The 20851-nt window shown below is 33.2% G+C and overlaps 1 protein-coding gene across 1 annotated transcript in view; it reads left to right on the top strand.

Annotated features, from left to right (window-relative positions):
• Nucleotides 1-17003, top strand: part of LOC124533342 — a 152081-nt gene extending 135078 nt beyond the window's left edge. The window contains exons 4-14 of the mRNA XM_047108550.1: nt 7695-7986; nt 8352-8944; nt 10151-10503; nt 10863-11096; nt 11479-11667; nt 11976-12182; nt 12495-12708; nt 13434-13664; nt 14213-14400; nt 14877-15099; nt 15704-17003. Of these exons, the coding sequence (XP_046964506.1) occupies nt 7695-7986; nt 8352-8944; nt 10151-10503; nt 10863-11096; nt 11479-11667; nt 11976-12182; nt 12495-12708; nt 13434-13664; nt 14213-14400; nt 14877-15099; nt 15704-15811 (2832 nt within the window). The 3' untranslated portion in view covers nt 15812-17003. The remainder of the gene's footprint in view (nt 1-7694; nt 7987-8351; nt 8945-10150; nt 10504-10862; nt 11097-11478; nt 11668-11975; nt 12183-12494; nt 12709-13433; nt 13665-14212; nt 14401-14876; nt 15100-15703) is intronic.
• Nucleotides 17004-20851: the final 3848 nt, after the last annotated feature.

Below are 20851 nucleotides of genomic sequence, written 5' to 3'. Positions count from 1 at the left end.
CTATTTTTTTAATAAAATTTACCGTTTACTACGATAATTAAAAAAAAAACAATGTCTGTGATATTTGATCTTTATACGAATATTTGCTATTTTAAAGGTCTATTTTGAAAATCAGAGGCCTGAGTAAAGATTATATATTTTTTAAATTTACCCACCATTATTTTGTGGATAAAATTTAGATTTTTTTAGTTAAAATAAAACGTTTATACACTATAGTAAAAAATAATTATAAAAAAACTAGAGTGAGTCTTTTGAGCGAAAAATTACAAAAATTTTAAATAAAATGCTTTTAATTCCGATTATTAATTAGTCCTGTAGGTAATTAGGTTGATGATTTGTATACAATTTTAATTGATTCGTAAAACATTGTTTATTATAAAGAAGTTGTCTCACGTTTGTTGTTGATGTTGTTGTAGTATTTCATTCGATGAGTTTCAGCTGAGCACAAGATAAATTAGTATAAAAATAAATTAAGTGCATTGGCACTAGAACAGCATAAGAGCCCAAAAAATTCTCTTGGAAAATGAGCACTAAAAATAGGTACCTTAGGTATATCATTATTTTCACTGACGAAAAACAGAGAATGTTCTGGACTTCACCGCGATCTTAATACATTGACATGCATTTCTTATTGAGTCAGGCAAGCAATTGTGCTTTTAAGGAATAAATAAAAGTAAACTTTAAACTTTTCTCGTTTTTTAATCCTCAAAGCACCAAAACGAACTTCGTTCTATATTTAGGCAAAGTAAATATTCACTTTGAACTTTTCATTGCTAAAACACATAAAATTTAATTTTGGTATTTGTAGATTTTTTCAGTTTGCATGAGCAAATTAAAGCGACTCGTTGCTTACTAGGTTCGTTTGCCTATCTTTGCTTTTTATTGCAGAATTACTCGTCTCTCAGAAAAAAATAAATAAATAGAAATGCCACGTCGAAACACGGAGGTTAATTTTTTATTTATACACACTTCATTATACTCACCAGAAATAAAATAGATATAAAAGATAAGTTTAAAGAGATTACTCTCACCTCACCCAAGTAGAAAATAAAAATCAGACGGATAAATAAGATAAACAATCGTATATGTATAATCTAGATTACAATCTACATTACAATGAAAGCTAGACATGTCTATCTATCCTCAGTTCTATTGCTTTATAATATTAATATATGACGAGGAAAAGGTTAGATGGCGTTCAGCCAGGTTCTCATATCTTCAAATTTGGATTCCTTAGAAATTATTGCGTAATCACTGGAAGCGCAGTGAGCTATGTGTCGTTCTTTTGAATCGATTTTCTTACAATCGTTACAACCGTTCAGGAATATTCTTTCATTCGTGTTTCCTTGTTGACCACGAACGCTGGTCTGAAACGGTGGTAGGTGTATTAGTGGTCTGTAGTCACGAATGCTATCCATACATTGACAGCAACATTACTGTAACAATCAAATCGAAAACACACACACTTCTGCGACTAATATTAAGGCCATCTATTAATGAGCCGTCGATAAATAGCTGCATTGATGAAATATATAAAACACACACATAACTGCTTTACAAATGGTATACATATTATCTGTATGAATATTATAACAATAAAGAGAGTAGTACTAACTTTGATAATGGAAAATTAACTTAATTGGTGGGACTGATGATTCATTTTATATAATCTAAGTAAGGAAATAGTTATATAGTGAAGCGGGTGAATTTAATCCGGAATGAGTGATTACTATTCGGGTTGGATTAGGTTAGAACATTTGTTTGCACACAATTTTATACACAGCTCGTTCAGCATAACTTGAAACGCAAATTTGTATCTCTGAGTTTCCGCCTTCAACATATTTTGTACTCACATAGTTTTCCATCTACTTATTACTTCGGTGAGCCAAATTATTCTGCATTTTCAACACAAATTACTTATATATAAATATAAGTCTTAGCTTTTATCGCCTTTCTTGGTTTCGTTCCCTTTTATTTTATTTAAGCTGTTATTATTACACTGTACTTTTAGTATTATTGTTAACTTTTTGTTACTTTATCATTAGTATATTATTAAATGTATGTTATATGTATATATTTATAATATATATTTATATAAGTGTGTGTATGTTTATATATATATGTGTATATATATGTATGTATGTGTAATGTAATTCAATATAAGGATGGCTTTATGCATCTACTGTACGCTCTTTCTTGCATTTGCTAAGGTTGGCTGGTAGATAAGGCTATATAGCTTTAAGCCCGCCTTTTGCTCAATTTATTTTTTGTTAAATAGTTGTGCAATAAAGTTTAAATAAATAAATAAATAAATATTCTCTCGTATAAAAAACTATCTATAATTATATAAAGAGACGCTTCAATTTTATAATGTGTTCATCTTTTATTAATATATAAATTAAGATATATCAAACAAATATGTAATCGAAATATCATGATAAAATTCGAAATATAAATAGAATGTATTATGAATTTAAATAATTGCATCTCTCAAAAGAATCTTTAACCGTATTAAAGTATGTTCACGAATTTTCTGTAAAGCGACATAACATCGAGACAAATACATCACACTTAAATTGTTATTGTCCCGGTCTAGTCGGTATATCAAGTCGTGCCATTTCCTGCGAACCTTCTGTTCTTGTCCGTCGTTTTCACTTTTTCATTTCAAATATTTATTGTTAAAGTTTGCTTGTGAATTCTGATTCGACAATAAATTGTTCCACAAAATTTCATTCCAAATTTTATAAACAAGACTAGACGGAATTAACTGCTTGTTTAGTTTCAAAATTATTACTATAAGTATAGTTTTTAATATTTAGGTATAGACTTGGAAATGCTCAATGTATTTATGATTATTGGTGATCAATGATTACGGATAAATTTGCATATACTTGTAAGGTATTGGGTACATTTTTACTTCCAAGCAATAACGTTTTAATGTTAACGATTCTGGTTTTCATTATAATACTTTTTAGCCTATGGAAAGTTAGCGTAGAGATGCTAAATTAAATGAACCTTAATTAATTAGTCCAGTGGCTAAAACGCACCCATCTTAACCGATAATTGCGGGTTCAAGTTCAGGCAAGCAACAACAAATTTTCTTACACTTAATTTATGTGTTTATAATTCGTATCGTACCGTGATGAAAAACATCGTGAGACAACCTGCATAAATCTAGTTTTAATGAAATTCTGCAGCGTGATTTAATAAGCACAAAAACCTTCCTCTTAAAGGAAGCCTAAGCCCAATCGTGGAACATTAAAATAGGATGATAATATAAGTGGTCAAATATTTCCTTAGTTTTCTCATTCAAAGTATAAGAAGTGTATCCGCCCGCATTGGATCAATGCAGTAAAGTAATCCTGCTCCTCAAAAGAGAAGGAAGATTACGCAAAGAGGCGAGATGTTTAAAGTACTTTTACCTACTTTCTTTTTTTCCTACAAAAATGTGCGTTAATGACATAATTTATCATCTTGTTTAATTTTTTCAAACAATTGCAAAAATAGTTTGAAACAAATAGTTTTAATTTAAAATTTTTAAATTTAATCTAGAAAAAAAATCTATGATAAGAAAGAAGTGAGTACTATCTGTTATACTGATGAGAAAACGAGTAAAAAATATGAAATCAAAACTAATACTAAGTAATAATCAAAATACTACTAGTACCTACTATTATTAAAAGCATTCTTCATCTGATAACCTTAGGCGATAAAGGAAAGATTGATTGATGATTAGCAAAGAAAATTTTCTTGGTGGTAGGGCTTTGTGCAAGCCTGTCTGGGTAGGTACCACCCACTCAACAGTACTCAGTATTGTTGTGTTCTGGTTTGAAGGGTGAGTGAGCCAGTGTAACTACAGGCACAAGGGACATAACATCTTAGTTCCCAAGGTTGGTGGCACATTGACGATGCAAGGAATAGTTAATATTTCTTACAGCGTCATTGTCTATGGGATCACCCATAGACAATGACGCTGTAATATGTATGCATACATATGCTCGTCCGCCAACCGATACCATAAAAAAAACATTAGCGACCAGCCCCGGTTTCGACGGGTGCAATTTATGAATCAAAGAATGATACGATATAAATATCAGTTATCCTCTTAGCACTGAGAAATTTTGTAGCTTAAGAAAATACCCCGTACATACAACGAAAAGTCCTGTTTATATAATGTGAATAGACAAAATCACCGGTTACACAAATATACATGTCACCGTAACATTACAAAATTCGTTAGATTTCAATCTGCCTCGTCATATTGGTCGATAGATTACAATATATTGAAAAATAATGCGATAAATTGCAATCATATTTCACGGTTCATTATATTTCGACAGTTTACAATTGGACTAGATAGATTGTAATCTAACGAATTTTGTAATTTTAAGGTGACATATACATTAAGTACATTTGTACATACAAGATGACCATGATTGACCATGAAAACCAATATCATCCTTAAGGTGTTTCTATTTAAATAAGGGAATATAAAAAGTTTTCCTCATTCTCGAAACGTAGAATTTCAACGTTATTTTTTTTATCGGAGTGTATTTTCCAAAAGGTCCAAGATTGTTTCCTCAATATTGGTAGTTACGCTGTAACTTAATTGAGTCAATTCATCGAAAAATAACAAGCTACACGTCCGTGCAATTTGGAACCTAATGAGAATCTGGACTCAACGATCAACATAAAATTCCCTTTAAGAGAATTTTGTACTAAAATTTTATGAACCAATGTAATTTGGTCTTTGAGGAAACATTGAGTGTTTTATATATACTATATTATGAATTCATTTATAATTCTTTATCATAAAATTATATATTTGTTGTAAATATTTGCTTAAATTGTCACCCAGAGGTATTTTTATTTAATTTACAGAAGTAGCTTGTTTTATTACTACGGAAAGGTCTACAGGTCTAGGGGTTTTTTTTATGAATTACCCAACTGTTTATCATGAACGTGATGATTACCATGAAACACCTGAGCTACCCTCTCTTCACACAATACACGCAAATAAAGCTACTTAATAAATAAAATACTTTCAAGACTATACCCATCAAGAGTGTAACCGTACGTAGAATTATTATTTGTTTTCCTGCTAAGTAATATTTTTATTGTACTTAATTTACACGTATATTTCATTTGGTTGAAATAATTACTGAATATTACTGTATTTCATTTAGTTACTTCTCAGTAGAATACACATTGCAAACCAGTGGAAGCTTTACATTTAATTTAATCCAGTAACATGGCGCTTCAAAGTGTTTAAAAGAGGTTACTGGAATATTTTCATTTTTTATTTAAAAAAAAATCCAAATTTTAACAACGAAGTTTGCACAGCTGTGAATTCGTATTGCTTCCAAAAAATTACTTTATACATTGATAATTGAAAGAAGCATTTATTTAAATATAAATTTTCATTGAAAAGCCTGTCAATGCATATATAAATATTTTTTTCAGATCAACACTGTAACAACTGTGTCCGACGCACAAAGCAAAAACAGTTTAAATTTATCAACATTAAGGTTTCTGTTTAAGATATTAAGCCAGAAAAAAGGTTTTATATTTAAATGTAAATAATTCCATAAAATCTTCATTCGAATAAAGAACGCGTTAAGAGACTAAAATTGTGTGAGACGTATCCCGTCATATTCGCTCCGCTCGCGCGGAAAATACAATTTCAAGCGAGTCTTTGATAAAATTTATACGTACCTGAATAAGACTTGGCGTTTCAATTTGCAACCAAATACTGTGAAGTCACAATTGTTTAAAATAATATTGTGTCTCGTTTAATTAACTCGAATAAATTACTTGTTCGAGTGACATATGCGATACAATATGTATTTAATCTTTAGTTAATTTTTATTTATGGTACAGCCGAGTAAAGCAAGGAAGCATTGACTCAACAATAGCCTGTAAATTTCCCACTGCTGGGCTAAGTCCTCCCCTTGAGGAGAAAGTTTGGGACATATTCTGCTGTTCCAACGCGGGTTGGTGGAATGCACATGTGGAAGAATTTCTATGAAATTAAACACATGCAGGTTTCCTCGCGATGTTTTCCTTCATCACCGAGCACGAAATGAATTTATAAAAATAAATTAAGCACATGAGTAATAGTGCATGCCTGGGTTTGAACCCGCAATCATCGGTTACGATGCACGCGTTCTAACCACTGGGCCATCTAAGCTCTTGAATGTGCTCCTGTTCTTATGTTTCTAGATATTTATAGGTCCTTGGTTCTAAACCTAGTCAGTCTTATAAAGCGCTTATGGCTTTTTCGATCGGTAAATTATTAATAGCAGTTCGGTGTTTTAAAATATTTACAGTCCCATGCCTCGCCTAAACCATTATTAAATTTTCTTGTTAATATTTAAACAAAACAAATAATTATTTTCAACAATCACTTGCTACATTAAGCATAAAATGGCAATTCATTACTCTATCTGAAATCAAAATCCGAGGTCAAATTTAGTCTGCAGTTCCGACACTATAATGCAAGCAGTGATCAGTTATTCATAGCTGCGCTTCTCTTTTACGGTATTCAAGCCTCAGGGGTTATTATCTCAAACATTGGCTGAGGTGGAGGTGAAAATATGTGCAGTAATCAAAAATACATCTACGTAGGTACTATCCAACTGAGATTGCTACGTTATGGACGACGTAGAAAAAAATAAACATTCTTAAAAACTACTTCTTGTTGTAAACTAACTTAAAGGAATATTGTTTATTTTTTCTAAATGGAGTTTAATTTCCAAAGTCATGTAAAAATGATGATATGTAGGTTCTAAATTCAGTACAATAAATATACATAGTTTTATTATCATGTATGAAGGAAGCGAAATGGACAGAGCGTTGACACATTATAATCGAAATCCGCAAATTCAAATTCGGAATCGGAATTAATTATTTTTTTTTGCCCAAACCTCCGTGGTGTGAGATTTTTATCCACAAAGCATAGATTACTTTTTAGATGCTTTAGATAAAATTGTATGATAGTTTTACGCTTGGCATCTTCATTCTTTCATCGATGACCATTACCCGGACAGCTATTTGCATATACATGAAGCTAGCCAACCACGGAATAAAGAATCGCTATATCTGCGCTTTCCCTTGACGTGTTATAAGGTGATGAAATCTGTAACCCTTACATTTTAATTACAAGTTTAAATTTCGAATAGCATGTAGGAAGACTTCAAAGCCTACGTTTAAGATTACAAATTGTTATACATTCGAAATATAGAGCTAAAATATTTGTGAATAGAACATGTTATTTGTATGTAAAGTTCTTGAATTTCTAATTTAGTTTTCTTGTTTCCTTTTTCACAGCGACACCGGCCATAAAATGGAATATCGAGTCGCGCAACTGAATACAAATTCTTAGTTATTACCTCGGGTTTTCCGAAGTTTCAGATAGATGTTATTTCGTTAATATTTCATACAATTTTATAGTTTTCAATTCTAAAAAAGAAGACCAAATAAATTTTATTCCGACGTAACTTTTTTAGACGGCTAAATTGGAATTGACAGCGACCAGTCCCGACATCAAATGACAATAATATCTTTTTAGAATCTCCAATTAACGAGGCAAAGATATTGTTATGTTATTGTGTTGTTATTGTCAAGAGTAGCCTATGAAATTATAATAAAAATTTGTCTCGATAAACTTTTTGATATAAATTATTTGTCCACAGATTTTGTTCGATAGTTTCACTCTTGGCCGATTCACTTCTTTCACTGACGATGGATGTCCGGATGGCTACATGCAAATACAAGAAGCCAGCCGACCGCAAGTTGGAGGATCGTGGTGCGGGACCTCCTGGGGTCCCTCGATATATTATAGCGAGACGAAATCAATAACGCTTATTATACGCTTATTACATTTATCAAAAGAACAAAATAATTACAATTTTGATTTTCGAATGGCATATAAAGTTCTGAGAAAAGAATATGCCACAGTCAGATATGGAGGAACGCCACCATCAGGTACCTTTTTCAGATTTGGTATTTAACCTTCAATGCCATATTATATTTGCCGCAAACAAAAAAAAATAGTACAATAAACACTCAAAATTGTAATCTCAAAATTTCCATTGAGATTTTGCCTGTTCATGTAAAAGTGCTACACTCAATGAAACCATTATGAAATACACTAAAGCCAATGAAAAGAGGTCTATTTAAAATCATTTTACAAGTAACTAAAATAATCCCGAAATACGTCACATTATCTAATGTAATATTTTACTTCTTATGTATCAAATAAAATGTATCGAATTATTTATTACTTTCAAATACTTTTGACTTTGCCATAAATCTAACATCAATTTCACATTTATTATTTCACCTTTCAGAAAGGCCCTTCTTCAAACTAAGGCCAATGCTGTATCCCGTAAACATATCACGAGGAGAAGATACGAACGTTGGAAGGACGACAAAAACTCCCGAGTATTACCTTGGGGATTTGATCTCGGGGACTTATTGCTCTCGGATATTCAGCGACTGCGATCATAAAAATTGTAGATTACAATCACCTAACTTTCCCGGCGTCTACCCGAGAAATCTAACTTGCTATTATGCGGTACGTCAGCACGAAGTACCGCAAGGAAAACACGCGTTGATCGTCGTAAAGCAACCGAATGGGCAGTTGATTTCCATCAGAAGTCAAAAGGCACTTTATGCGGCTTCGCAAAATGATAGAGAAAACAATGGGCGGGAATTGAAATTTTGGCACCAGTGCGATGAAGTACAGGATTACGTAACTGTTTACGATGGATATACAACACGGGATCCAGTTATTTTGAGGTTTTGTGGTGGAGGCGTGTCAGTTCCGGAGGCAATATCAAGCGGGCCAGAATTACTTGTTGAATTCACAACTTCACCTTTTGGTACATTCTTGCAACCCGCTACGTCACAATCACTACACGGATTTCAGCTTGAAGTTGAGGTTAAATATTGATTAATATATTTCAAGTTTTACGTTTTTAGCTTCTAGACGTTTTATTTATATAATATAGAGAAAAAAAAATAACATAAAAGAAGAAAAAAGGCATTATTGGTTGTCGTCTCAGAAATTTACTTTAGCAAAAGTGGGTTTCATTTGCTATCGGATATTGGACCAACCAATAGTGGCCTCTGAGACAATCTATTATCATTAGTACGACTAGATCGACATTGGTACGTGCAAGTCGGCCTTAAAGTCGTTAAGCCAACAACGATTGAGGTTTTCCCCGAGGCTTTTATTGCTGTAAGTTACGTGAGCCTTAAATGTGATTACATTTTTTCATCATTGTGGCTCAAACTCTGGTACCACATTTTTACGAGTAACGCTATATAATTATAATAAGTTAGAGTTTGCATCAAATTTATCACTCACTAACCACTATTTACTTAATAAAATTTATCAACGGAATTTACGAATATATTTTTTCGAAATATAAAGAAATATGAAAAATCGTAAACAATACTTAGACCATAAAAAATCGAGGCAAATTGATATAGTAAAATATTCGAAACACTTTCCATTTTATTCGGAGCACATAATAATGGTTTTTATCGTATTCATGGCTTTGGTCCTTGGGGGAAGCTTTAATCTAACTGCGCTTAAACGTGATCTAAAACGACATTTATTCGAAAAGCTTTTGGTGATATTAATTAGCCATTTCACGAAATAAAACAGACATGTTTTTAAAATGTTTGTACTTATTACTATAATATACATTAATACAAAAAATGCATTTGTATTAAATAAATGTTAATAACCACTATTTATTTCAATAGTTTGCTTAGCAACACTAGTAGTACTTTTTATATTTGTTACGTCGATGACGGTGGATACTATTTATCATCAAAGTTTTATTGTTTTAGTACTTTGATATTAGTGAACAATAATAAATCAGAGTTGGTGGACATTGTTTGGGGCCCAGCCAAAGTGTAATTAGTAAGTAGGCTCGCACGGTCGCTCATAATAATGGAGCGAGGAGAAATTCTGCAGACGCACCCATTGTTTTAACTTATCAAATTAGGTCGTGACCCCAACTTTTTTATACCGTCACAAACTTAATGATTACCTAGAACAACACATTTCGGTGAAAAAAACGAACAAAATGACCGATAATTTATTAAATATTTAAATAATATTATGCTTTTACAGGTTAGATTTGTTGATCAGCAATCACCTACTTATGCGAAGAATAAAAGAGCTTGTGAATTTTGGATAAGAGGTACAAGGAGAGGAGTGTTAGAGCATCCTCAACATTCACTTCCACCGAACACAACATGTCTATACCACATGCAAGGCATCGACACATCAGGGCCGTCGGGAAGAAACATTATTTACAGAAGGCAATTTTCTGCACCCCGATTCAGGGTGTGGTTCTCGGTATTAAAATTTTACGTGACCAATGCTATCAATCCGAATTTGCCCGAGGATGAGTATTGTGGAAGCCATTTGAATATATGGGATGGTCCGATGAGGATATCGCCCGGATGTAGTGATATCTTTTGGTAAGCATTTTCAATAACGTAAATTTATTTTAGTATAATCTTCACATACAATCAAATATAAAAATAGGGGTGTTCCCAAATAATCTTATTATTCGGCTTCTTTTCCCTTTCATTATTTCCTGCACGATGATAAAACTAGATTGTTAGAAATTGTAGCATTGAAATTTCGGTATCTTTCTTTCTTGATCTATTCATAGAGAAGACACATAATATGAGGCAGATTGTCAATAAACACAGTTTTTCACGTGAAAATATTACCCATTTCTTACATCGCCAATGTTTTATGAACTAAGTAGTTATGTCTTGTGAATTTTGTTGTGTACTATAGTTTCTAATGAATGTATTATTGTAAATTTCAGCGATAAAGAAAGATCGGTGCAAATGTCAAGAGCTACTTCTCCGCAATCAGTGATAGTTGGACGACCTCCTACAAATGCAACATTGGTTGCAAGGTTTTGTCGAGAGCGAGCACCGCGGACATGTGAACATGCGTTATTACGTAGATCTAGAGCATGTGCTCGAACGGAAAGCTTTTTGTCTAAAGGAGACTCCTTGACTTTGGAATTGAAGTTGACTCAAGGAACTGCACTCAAGTAAGTAGCTTTGCTGACTTTAGCTAGATTGTTTCTTATTTAAATATGAATTTTTAAGTAAATTTGAATACGGTGGCAAATATTGTACATTGATATATGTATCATAGAAAGTATAGTTATATATTTCTATATATAGTATTTAACTGTTGCTCATTATAAATTAAAAAAATATAATATTAAAAAAAAATCTGCCACCCTAATATATTAAAAAAAGAAACAGTCTGAAAAAGAGTCATAAAATGCTTTTAAAATATAAACATAATTTTTTTATTAAAGAGACTCCAGTCGCCAATTTTTGCATTATAAAATCATAATAATTACGTGAATGATAATTAAATACATTAAAAATATTATTCAAACGTTCACTGCCGTTTTGTTTCAGACCGGTTTTTTTTAAAGCTCTGTATGAGTTTGTTGATCTTCACCAAGACGGAGAACCTTGGGGCCGAGGACCATGTTCACGTCGCTTCGTATCTAGATCGTTTCCCGAAGCTCCACCGGATCCTCCTATCACATTTTCATCTCCAAGAGACGTATTTCTATATGGCAGAGGCGGAGCAAGAAATATAAGGTAACATTTGAATATACCTTTATTACTTCTATTTAAATTCTGTGTATTGTTATGTATTATAAAATTATTCGAATTGACTGATAATGAATAAGCTCCCAAAATGTAATAGAAATAGTCTTCTTATAAATTACGATCATGATAGGAGAGTCAAATGCAATGTTATTATGTTATAACTAAAAACTGTCATTAAAATTGTCAGTTTTTTACATGAAAATAAATAATAATAGAATTTCGATTACGAAGCTCTCATTCGCATTGATGATACATGCTATAAATACACCTACAATTTAATTATTTTTACATTTCAGCTGCACATATCGTTTTGAAGCAAATCCAGGTGAAGTGGTACGACTTCGTGTTTGGGGTGTTCGAAACGGAGGTAGGCTTTGCAGATCCGTCCACTCTGCACATTCACCATGGTTTCGATGTGGTGGTACACCTACAGCTGCTGTAAGGATATTTGAAAGACCTTGGAGGGATAACGGACCGGGTGTGCCTAGAGATTGTCTATGCAGGTTACTTTTTTAAACATTTTTTCATAATAATAGTTTAGACATTATAGTACGACACAACTTAGATGCAGCATCGACAGAATTCGTAAAACCGATTACACCCGAATTAAGTACGTTATCCCAAATTATTATCAATATTGAATATGATATTTATCTATATATTATTATAATATTTTTTCCGATGCTACATATAAGTTATGTCGTACTTACTATACTTAAAATATAATTTTGTATGCATTAATCACAAAACAATATGTTAGTGTTTTAAAACTAATAATTCAATCAATATATAAATATTTGTACGTGTCTTTATAGTGATGTCAACGATTACGAATTTACATCTACATCAATGGTCGCCGAGCTCAAATTTGACGTGGTAAATATGTCCGCTGTTGATGATTTCCGTTCATTTGGATTCGAAGCATCCGTCGAGTTTATTCGATTGGACAGTGTTTGTGACAGCACTCACAGGGTGTACGGTGCCAGTGGCGAAATGAGACTTACGGCACACGCACCTTTACCTGATTCAGTAAGTATTGAATTATAAATAAAGAGTGTCCAGACTTAAACTTAATAATTATTTTTAGTGTTTGATAAAGTTCATGCTTTAATAATATTATTTGCCTTTAAAGCCTTATACAGGTTTATTGGTAACTCGATGTATATCCGTTAGGAGGTGATAGGGGTGACTATTTGCAATCATTTTAACCCTCATATGCTTAATCCAAAAGTAAACCATTATTGAGTTATCAGGTTTTTTAGGTTTTTTCCAAATTTGTCAAAAATGCAACTTCAAAAATTTATTTAAAAAAAAGTATCAATTAAAATCTATTTTTTTCTTTTGTTTTATAAAAATGATTAAACACTGGATATTTGTCAATATTTAAACAATAATTATCGGTCCAAATTTAAAATGCGAGACGGAAAACGAATTTATTTCACGATTCCTTTGAATTTTTTTTCTCAAAATGCCTTAAAAACTGACCAATAACCCTGTATAACGGACTAGCTGTCGCCCGCAGCTTCTCACTCGTTTAAGTGGGTTGGTTGTCTTTGATAGGCAAAAAAATGTATTGTTTTTTAAAGTAAACTTAAATATATCTTTTCTTAGAGTTCAATTTTGCTTCATATCAAATTTTGTCAAATTAGGTTCAGTGGTTGAGCTGTTAAAGAGCGACAGGCACATACAAACAGAGTTACTTTCACATGTACAATATTAGTATAGTTATTGATTTTATGCTCTCTTCACTTCAGGAACGGTGTGAAAATCGTCCATGGTTAATAGATCCTGCACCAGGTCGGTATCTTTACATTCAAATCCAAGGAAGTATAATAAAGGAACCCGAACTGGACAATTTCACACTTCTGAATAATATCACAGTAGCACCAGATATGGGTCACATGTGTCGAACACAAAATCGTATAGCTGTGTACGCTGGAGGATTGACTCCAATATTTATATGCCCTAAACCTCCCGACGAACAGGTAACAAAATCAATCATATTTTGTACCTACTCCTAGAATTCTGAAATACCAATATTGCCATAAATCCAATCTTGAACAGTAAATAAATAATTCATGCAGATTTATATATAGATCAGATAAAAAAAGAAGCTGAGATGGCTCAGTGGTTAGAACTCTTGCATCTTAACTGATGATTGTGGATTCAAACCCCGGCAAGCACCACTAAATATATGTGCTTAATTTTGTATTTATAATTCATCACGTGCTCGGCGATGAAGGAAAACATCGTGAGGAAACCTGCATGTGTCTAATTTCATCGAAATTCTGTCACATGTGCATTCCACCAACCCGCATTGGAACAGCGTGGTGGAATATGTTCCAAACCCTCTCCTTAACGGAAGACGAGGCCTTATCCCAGCAGTGGGAAATATACAGGCTGTTACTCTATATACAGATATTGAATCATAACTCAATTTTTTTTCATTGCATGTCAGAACATCACGTGACATAAAAAAATCAAATATTTATTCATTGACACCGTTTCTATCTAATATATCTTTTTTTTTCAGGAAGAACAAGTCGTGGAAGTATTCTCAGAAGGTTGGTCGAAGGAAGTCGATTCTCTGGCTCGGCATGTGCTCGCTCCACCACCTTCTCCAGACCGCTTCGATCTAGACTGGCCAAGATCTCTTTCCGTAGAACTGATAGCTGTAGAAAGTGGATCGTATTATATTACATGGCTGGAACTTTCTAGAAGGTATAAATTTTTTGGAATTTGCTCGGCTGGTCGCTTAGACCGAGTAGTTAGTAAACTATCACATTTAGTCTGAAAATGAGGTTGGCACTGACCTATTACTTTCTCCTGTAAGCGTATAAAAAACAAATAAAATTACAAATCGTTGCTACATATTACTAAATTTGATAATCAGTGAAATGGTTCATTTTAAATTTGACGACCTCCATGGTCGAGTGGTGTGTACACCAGTTTTCATGGGTACGCCACTCTGAGGTCCTGGGTTCGATTCCCGGCCGAGTAGATGTAGATTACCATTAGTTTTCTATGTTGTCTTGGGTCTGGGTGTTTGTGGTACCGTCCTTACTTCTGATGTCCTTAACAAAAGTGCTTCAGCTACTTACATTGGGATCAGAGTAATGTATGTGATGTTGTCTCATATTTATCATATTTATTTATCAATCTTTCTAAAATAAAATGTATAATTATTTACTTTCCAGGCATTCAAGTGAACGTGGCGGCGTTTTCGCTTTATCCGGCGAATGTCCTTATCGTTGTGCGTCCTTGGACGCGTGTATAGAACCGTCGCTGTGGTGCGACGGCATACCGCAGTGTCCTCAGGGAGAAGACGAGCGCCTGTCGCAATGTTCTGCGCTACTTCGAGTGCCGGCACATTATGCCGCGGCACTACTCGCCTTCACTATACTAGCTGCCTTTGCTGTGGTGAGATTTACCTTGAATTTAACCAAAACCTTGATAATTTTTGGATCTAGGATAACTTCTTGTATGTGACATCTTAATTTAAAAAAAAATCATTTTGAATTTCTCGTATTATAGTATGTTTACGTCGAAATAAAAAAGCATATTTATCCATTAACTTTAATAAGATTACTAACGTATTCTTTTCTAATTATAATTTATAATAATAATATAGTATATAGAACGGTGGTCTAGAAAAAAAAAACATTTTCGTTAAATGTTATAATTCCTAGGTTTTGTATTGTGAAGAATATTTCTAATTTCTATTATTATATTCCTAACAAGTTTTGGCCGATTTTTTGTATAAATTTATAGAAAAAATTATTACACAGAACATAGTAAGAACTTGTACGGTTTATCTGTTTCACCATCATTTGTCATATTGCCGGCGCAACGGCGGCTGACATTATTTGATATATAAAACAAAATATCAGTGTTTGGTTACCTTTTTTTAATTTATCTATTATATTGAAATCAAATTACACTTCCATTAAATTATTTTGTCAATCAAGTATTGAATAAATTTCTACTGAATGCTCATGACCAATAAAAATTTGTAAAATTACAGATAGCTGTGGCGCGTTCATGTCGCAGGCGGCGTTCAGCGCTTCAGCAGCGGCTTAAAAGCCTTTCATCAGACACAGCGATTTTCGATGAAAAAGAAGTGATTTGCTGACCAAGCGAGGACTCTGTGCGATACGTGGAAGTTGACAGAGTCACCACTGTGTGACTGTCTCCCAGCACAGAGTCTATGGGTACTGCATGTACGTTGTTGCTCATCTCCTAACTAGGTTCAGACAGAGTGTTTGTTACAAGCAAATATATCGCGTACGTATCTAGTGTTCGATCGACGTTAAACGAAGTATGTTTGAATTCAGTTATAATAAAAGTAATCGATAAATGAAAACGATATTAAATCACAATTATATTTACTCAGCGATTAGATTAATGAGTTGTATTTGAATTAACTATATTTGAAGTTTTTGGACCAAAAACAGTTGATCGGTCTATAAGTCCACTTTATGAACCGTCTAATTTATTTTTGACCTGTTCTACATTTTTAATGAGATTTATCGACATTGTATGAGTTTGAATGATTTCGTATGATTACGTAGTAACGCACAAACCTATGACCGATCGGCTAATGGCACAACATTTATTTCTGACGATTACTCGATTGTGATTTTAAAAAAGTATGTAAATAGATAAAGTAGAATTTCTTAAGAGATCATAATTAGTAATAATTAAATAATAGGCTTTACGAAATATCGTTGTGGCAATAAATTTGTTTACATTGTGTTAAGGTAAATCGGAGTCGCGTTCAGTTGTGTTCTGATTGTTGACCTTTCGTATACGTGATATTAAACTGCCATTTTATAAAAAAAATGTTCTTATTCAATATAACCAAAATATTGAAATATTCTTTAGTCAAATTAATGATGATTATACAAATAATTATTTTACAATAAAAAAAAATGAAATTTTTCGTCTATTGACGGCAATGGCCACGAATTTGAAGAACAAAATATTTATAAATAATTCCAAATAGTTTACATTTTAAAATTATTTGTTAAAATCAATTTGAAATAAACAAACAAAATATGAAATATCCTAAAAGATTTAAATGTGTTGTAAATAAAACTTAAAATATTCATATCTTAGTAATTTATTGAAGTGATATAAAAAAAAATATTTCCCAAGGAAATTATTGAATTCTATAACGTCGAGTTAACTATTAGTGAAATTGTAGAGTCAAGATCCTATTGAGAACACCTCGTCGTATTACGATAAGATATTATTGATGATATGAAAATTAGATTGAAGTTTACTAATTATCTCATAAGCTGCATTTATACTTGTACCCTTTGATAATAGAACAACTGTTCTTTGACAACGCAATCATTTAAATTTAATAATTTGGCTCTGTGGCGATTTAATGAAATAGAACTCATTCCAATTTTGAAATTCCATATTTCACACATAGACTACAATGTACATAGATTTTTTTATTTTTTATTTCTCAAGTAACGATGATCCGAATCATGCTTATTTTTGTTTTTTTTTTTTTTTAAGAGTACAAGTATAGGTGTAGCGACATAGATTCTAAATTCGATAAAAATATAGAAACTGTTAAAAGATACGAGGTGTAGGTTTGTAATTAAAGTGTTCTTTATCTATAACGATTCGTATTTTATAAGATTAAATATAAATTCAATTTTTTTTTTCGTTAAATATGGCGATGTTCGTTGTTTTTAACGGATGGATAGATTGTGTTAATTTGTAGGATTTGTTAATTAACAATGTAAGTTATTAGAAACTGGGTTAGGAAATGTTTATATCGTCTTCCATATTGTACGGTGATTCCGGACTTCTTTTCCTTATGTTGCGCCATTTGGTTGAGCGTCCACAGGATAGAGCTATAACTATTGATCATTATCTTGTCTATTATTAAAAAAAAAACGTGTATCACAGTGCTAGAAAAAAGTAAAACCTCTTTGGTGATTTACACCTCCAAATGAATTTCGTAATGTCTGTTGTCTCTTTCTCATTTGTATGCTTATATATGTGAAAGAGTGAAAGCTGTGAAATGACATGACGCGTGTTAAATATTTACTATGAATGGAGGTTTCACTTCTAAAACTTAAAAGTTATTTTCCACAATTTTGTAGACATTTATAAGTAAACTCCAAACCCAAATTAAAATTAATTCAGTTTTAAAGTTTGATTGACAAACGATTTTGTGCTTAAAATACAAGTACATAGAGACAGATATATCTGACGTCTCTTCTTTAATTTAATGTCTACACTTATGTCTTATAAATTGCAATAAATATTATTATGTCGACATGCAGTGTTACCATTCTAAAAAAAAAAAAAAATTATGATTCCAATTTTTACTTTACGAATGGTTTTAATCAATATATTTTGAACTGTCTTCGCAAAATAGTTTTGTTCTGTGGACGATTAACCTTATAACAGAATACGAAGGTAAGTTTCCGATAATGGAGGTGATTAATAATTCAAATCAGGTATTATCCTGGAAGACAATAATGATGGGAAATAGCCATTTAAGCAGATATACTAATTTCAAATCATTCAATGACAAAAGTAATGGTGATATAAGAAGTTTTTAAAAATAAAAATTATTTATTGCATGAAAAAGAGTTTTATTTTTACCCACACTTTTCTTTAACTTTTTTTTGTCTCTTGTCGCGTGCGTGCTTGTCAAAGGTCAATGACCTTATTTAGTTTCGATTAATTGCTGTTTTATTTGAACAGTGATGTTGGACTTTAAGTTTTAACTTTGATAAGATTCCTTTTAATCAGCTGTTATCATGTGACATATAATAAATAGCGTATTGACAAGTTAATAATCCTTTTTTTGGAAAGGCATGTTGATGATAAATTTAAATTATTCCATAGAAAGTGATAATCTTTTTTTTAATTTAGATTTAGAGTCGCGTGTACCATTGATCCATCTTTTCTCTTGATATTTTTATTTGTATAGCTCTTGCTTCTTAATTACGGCTGTGACGATAGCCTAAGAAATAATATTATTCGAATCTAAAACACTAGACTATTTTGATGATTCATCTTATAGGGAAGATAACTAATAGCAGTAAATTTGAAACCACGGACTAAAAAAGTTGAGATAATTCTTAAAGCGATTTGGATAACCGTTCTGTATATATACCTAGCCGTTTCCGGCTACAGTGACTTAGCTTTCTTGAATTTGTAATTAGTAGGTAATATTTAAAGCCTGCGATGCGACCTCACATGACTAACATACCCAATCTTTGCCACTAAACGTGCGACCACATGTGTCGCAAGTGAGTGTACCATTTACATAATTGTATGTTATATTAGCAGGTGGACGTGCTTTTATTTTGTCGCGTTTGAGGTCTAGTTCTATTTTCCTGTTATCTTCATAGGCATGTACTTTTTCATGTACATGCCGTCTCCACTCAGATCTGTTTTCAGCGAGAGATTCCCAGCGAGAGGCCTCAATGCCGCAGCTCTTCATGTGTCTTTTCTGAACATCTTTAAAGCGTAGGTACTGCCCCCCGCGTTTTCGTTTACCGAACTCTAATTCAGAAAAGAAGATGCGCTTCGCCTTTCGCTCGTCTGACATTCTCGCAAGGTGCCCGCACCAACGCAACTGACGCCGCATCAAATATGCCTCAATGCCGTAAACATTAGCTCGACGAAGAACATCGGTATTGCGAATCCGATCCGACCATTTAATGTTTAAAATTTCTCGGAGGCATCTTAGATGGAATCTGTCAAGCGTGCGTATTTGGCTACGATGTAGACACCACGTCTCAGATGAGTACAAGATGATGGGCAGTATGATCGCCATATACACCTGTATTTTGGTACTTAATTTGATATTATGAGATCTGAACACCCGGACTTGGAGATTACCAAAAGCAGCCATTGCAGAACCAAGTCTACTATTGTTTTCCGAATCAAGGTCGCCTTTGGCTGTTATGCTGCTACCAAGATAACGGAATTTATCTACTTGCTTCAAGTTATTTCCGTTAATGTGTAGATTCAGTGGAGCCTGATTTCCGGCACCCATAGCAATCACTTCGGTTTTTGCGATGCTAATTTTTAAACCAAATCTAACACATGTGGTATTAAGTCTCGTGATAAGCGCTTGTAGTCCTTCAGAAGTATCCGCAACAAAGCATAGATTGTCGGCATACATGAGTTCGGTAATAAGATCGTATGATACCTTTGTGTGAGATTTAAGCCTAGCAAGGTTAAATATGCCACCATCCGTACGATACCGTATTCGAATACCTTCTGTGTTATTTTTTAAACTTTCCTTCACAACGACTGAGAAATACAGAGCAAAAAGTGTCGGTGCCAATACGCAGCCCTGTTTTACACCACAGGTGACGGGAAACTGCTCTGACTGCGCACCGTTCACAAGCACTCTACACGTCATATTCTCATGAAGAAGCTTTATCAGACGTATAAATTTGTCAGGACACCCCAATTTCGATAGAACAATCCATAACGCCTCACGAGGCACACTGTCAAAAGCCTTCTCTAGATCTATGAAACAAAGGAACAGAGGTTGGTACTGCTCTCTGCTTTTCTCCTGCAATTGCCTTAACGAGAAAATAGCTTCACAGGTGCCTCTGTTTGGTCTAAAGCCAAATTGTGTTTCAGGTAATAACCTTTCTGAGAGATCCATTAGGCGGTTTAAGAGTACCCTAGCAAACGCTTTTCCAGCGGGGGAGAGCAATGAGATACCTCTGTACGAGTTACACTCTGAGCGACTACCTTTGTTTTTATATCTGGCACAAATGAGTGAGACACCAAAATCAGAGGGAATTTCTTCCTCCTCCCACATCTTTTGAAAGAACAACCAGATCTTATGGTGTAGCGCATCTCCTCCATACTTCAGTAATTCTCCAGGAATATTATCTACACCAACAGCCTTTTTGTTCTTTTGAGCCTTGATGGCTTCAATAACTTCCTGGAGTGAAGGAGGTTGAACTAAATCTTCTCTTTTGGGTAATTCAGGGAGTGTTCTCAGATATTCAAAATCAGCCAGCCGATCAACATTGAGTAAGTTATTAAAGTGCTCCGACCAACGATTCAGAACATCTTCCTTGGAGACCAGGAGAGTGCCATTAGTGGATTTGATGGGCACACTTACTCTATGTGAGTTTCCGACGAGTTGCCTAATCTCACCAAAGAA

This window comes from Vanessa cardui, chromosome 11 (genome assembly GCF_905220365.1).
Source record: "Vanessa cardui chromosome 11, ilVanCard2.1, whole genome shotgun sequence".
Lineage (NCBI taxonomy): Eukaryota > Metazoa > Arthropoda > Insecta > Lepidoptera > Nymphalidae > Vanessa > Vanessa cardui.
The sequence above is the reverse complement of the archived record's forward strand: the minus strand, read 5'-3'. Positions and strand labels throughout refer to the sequence as shown.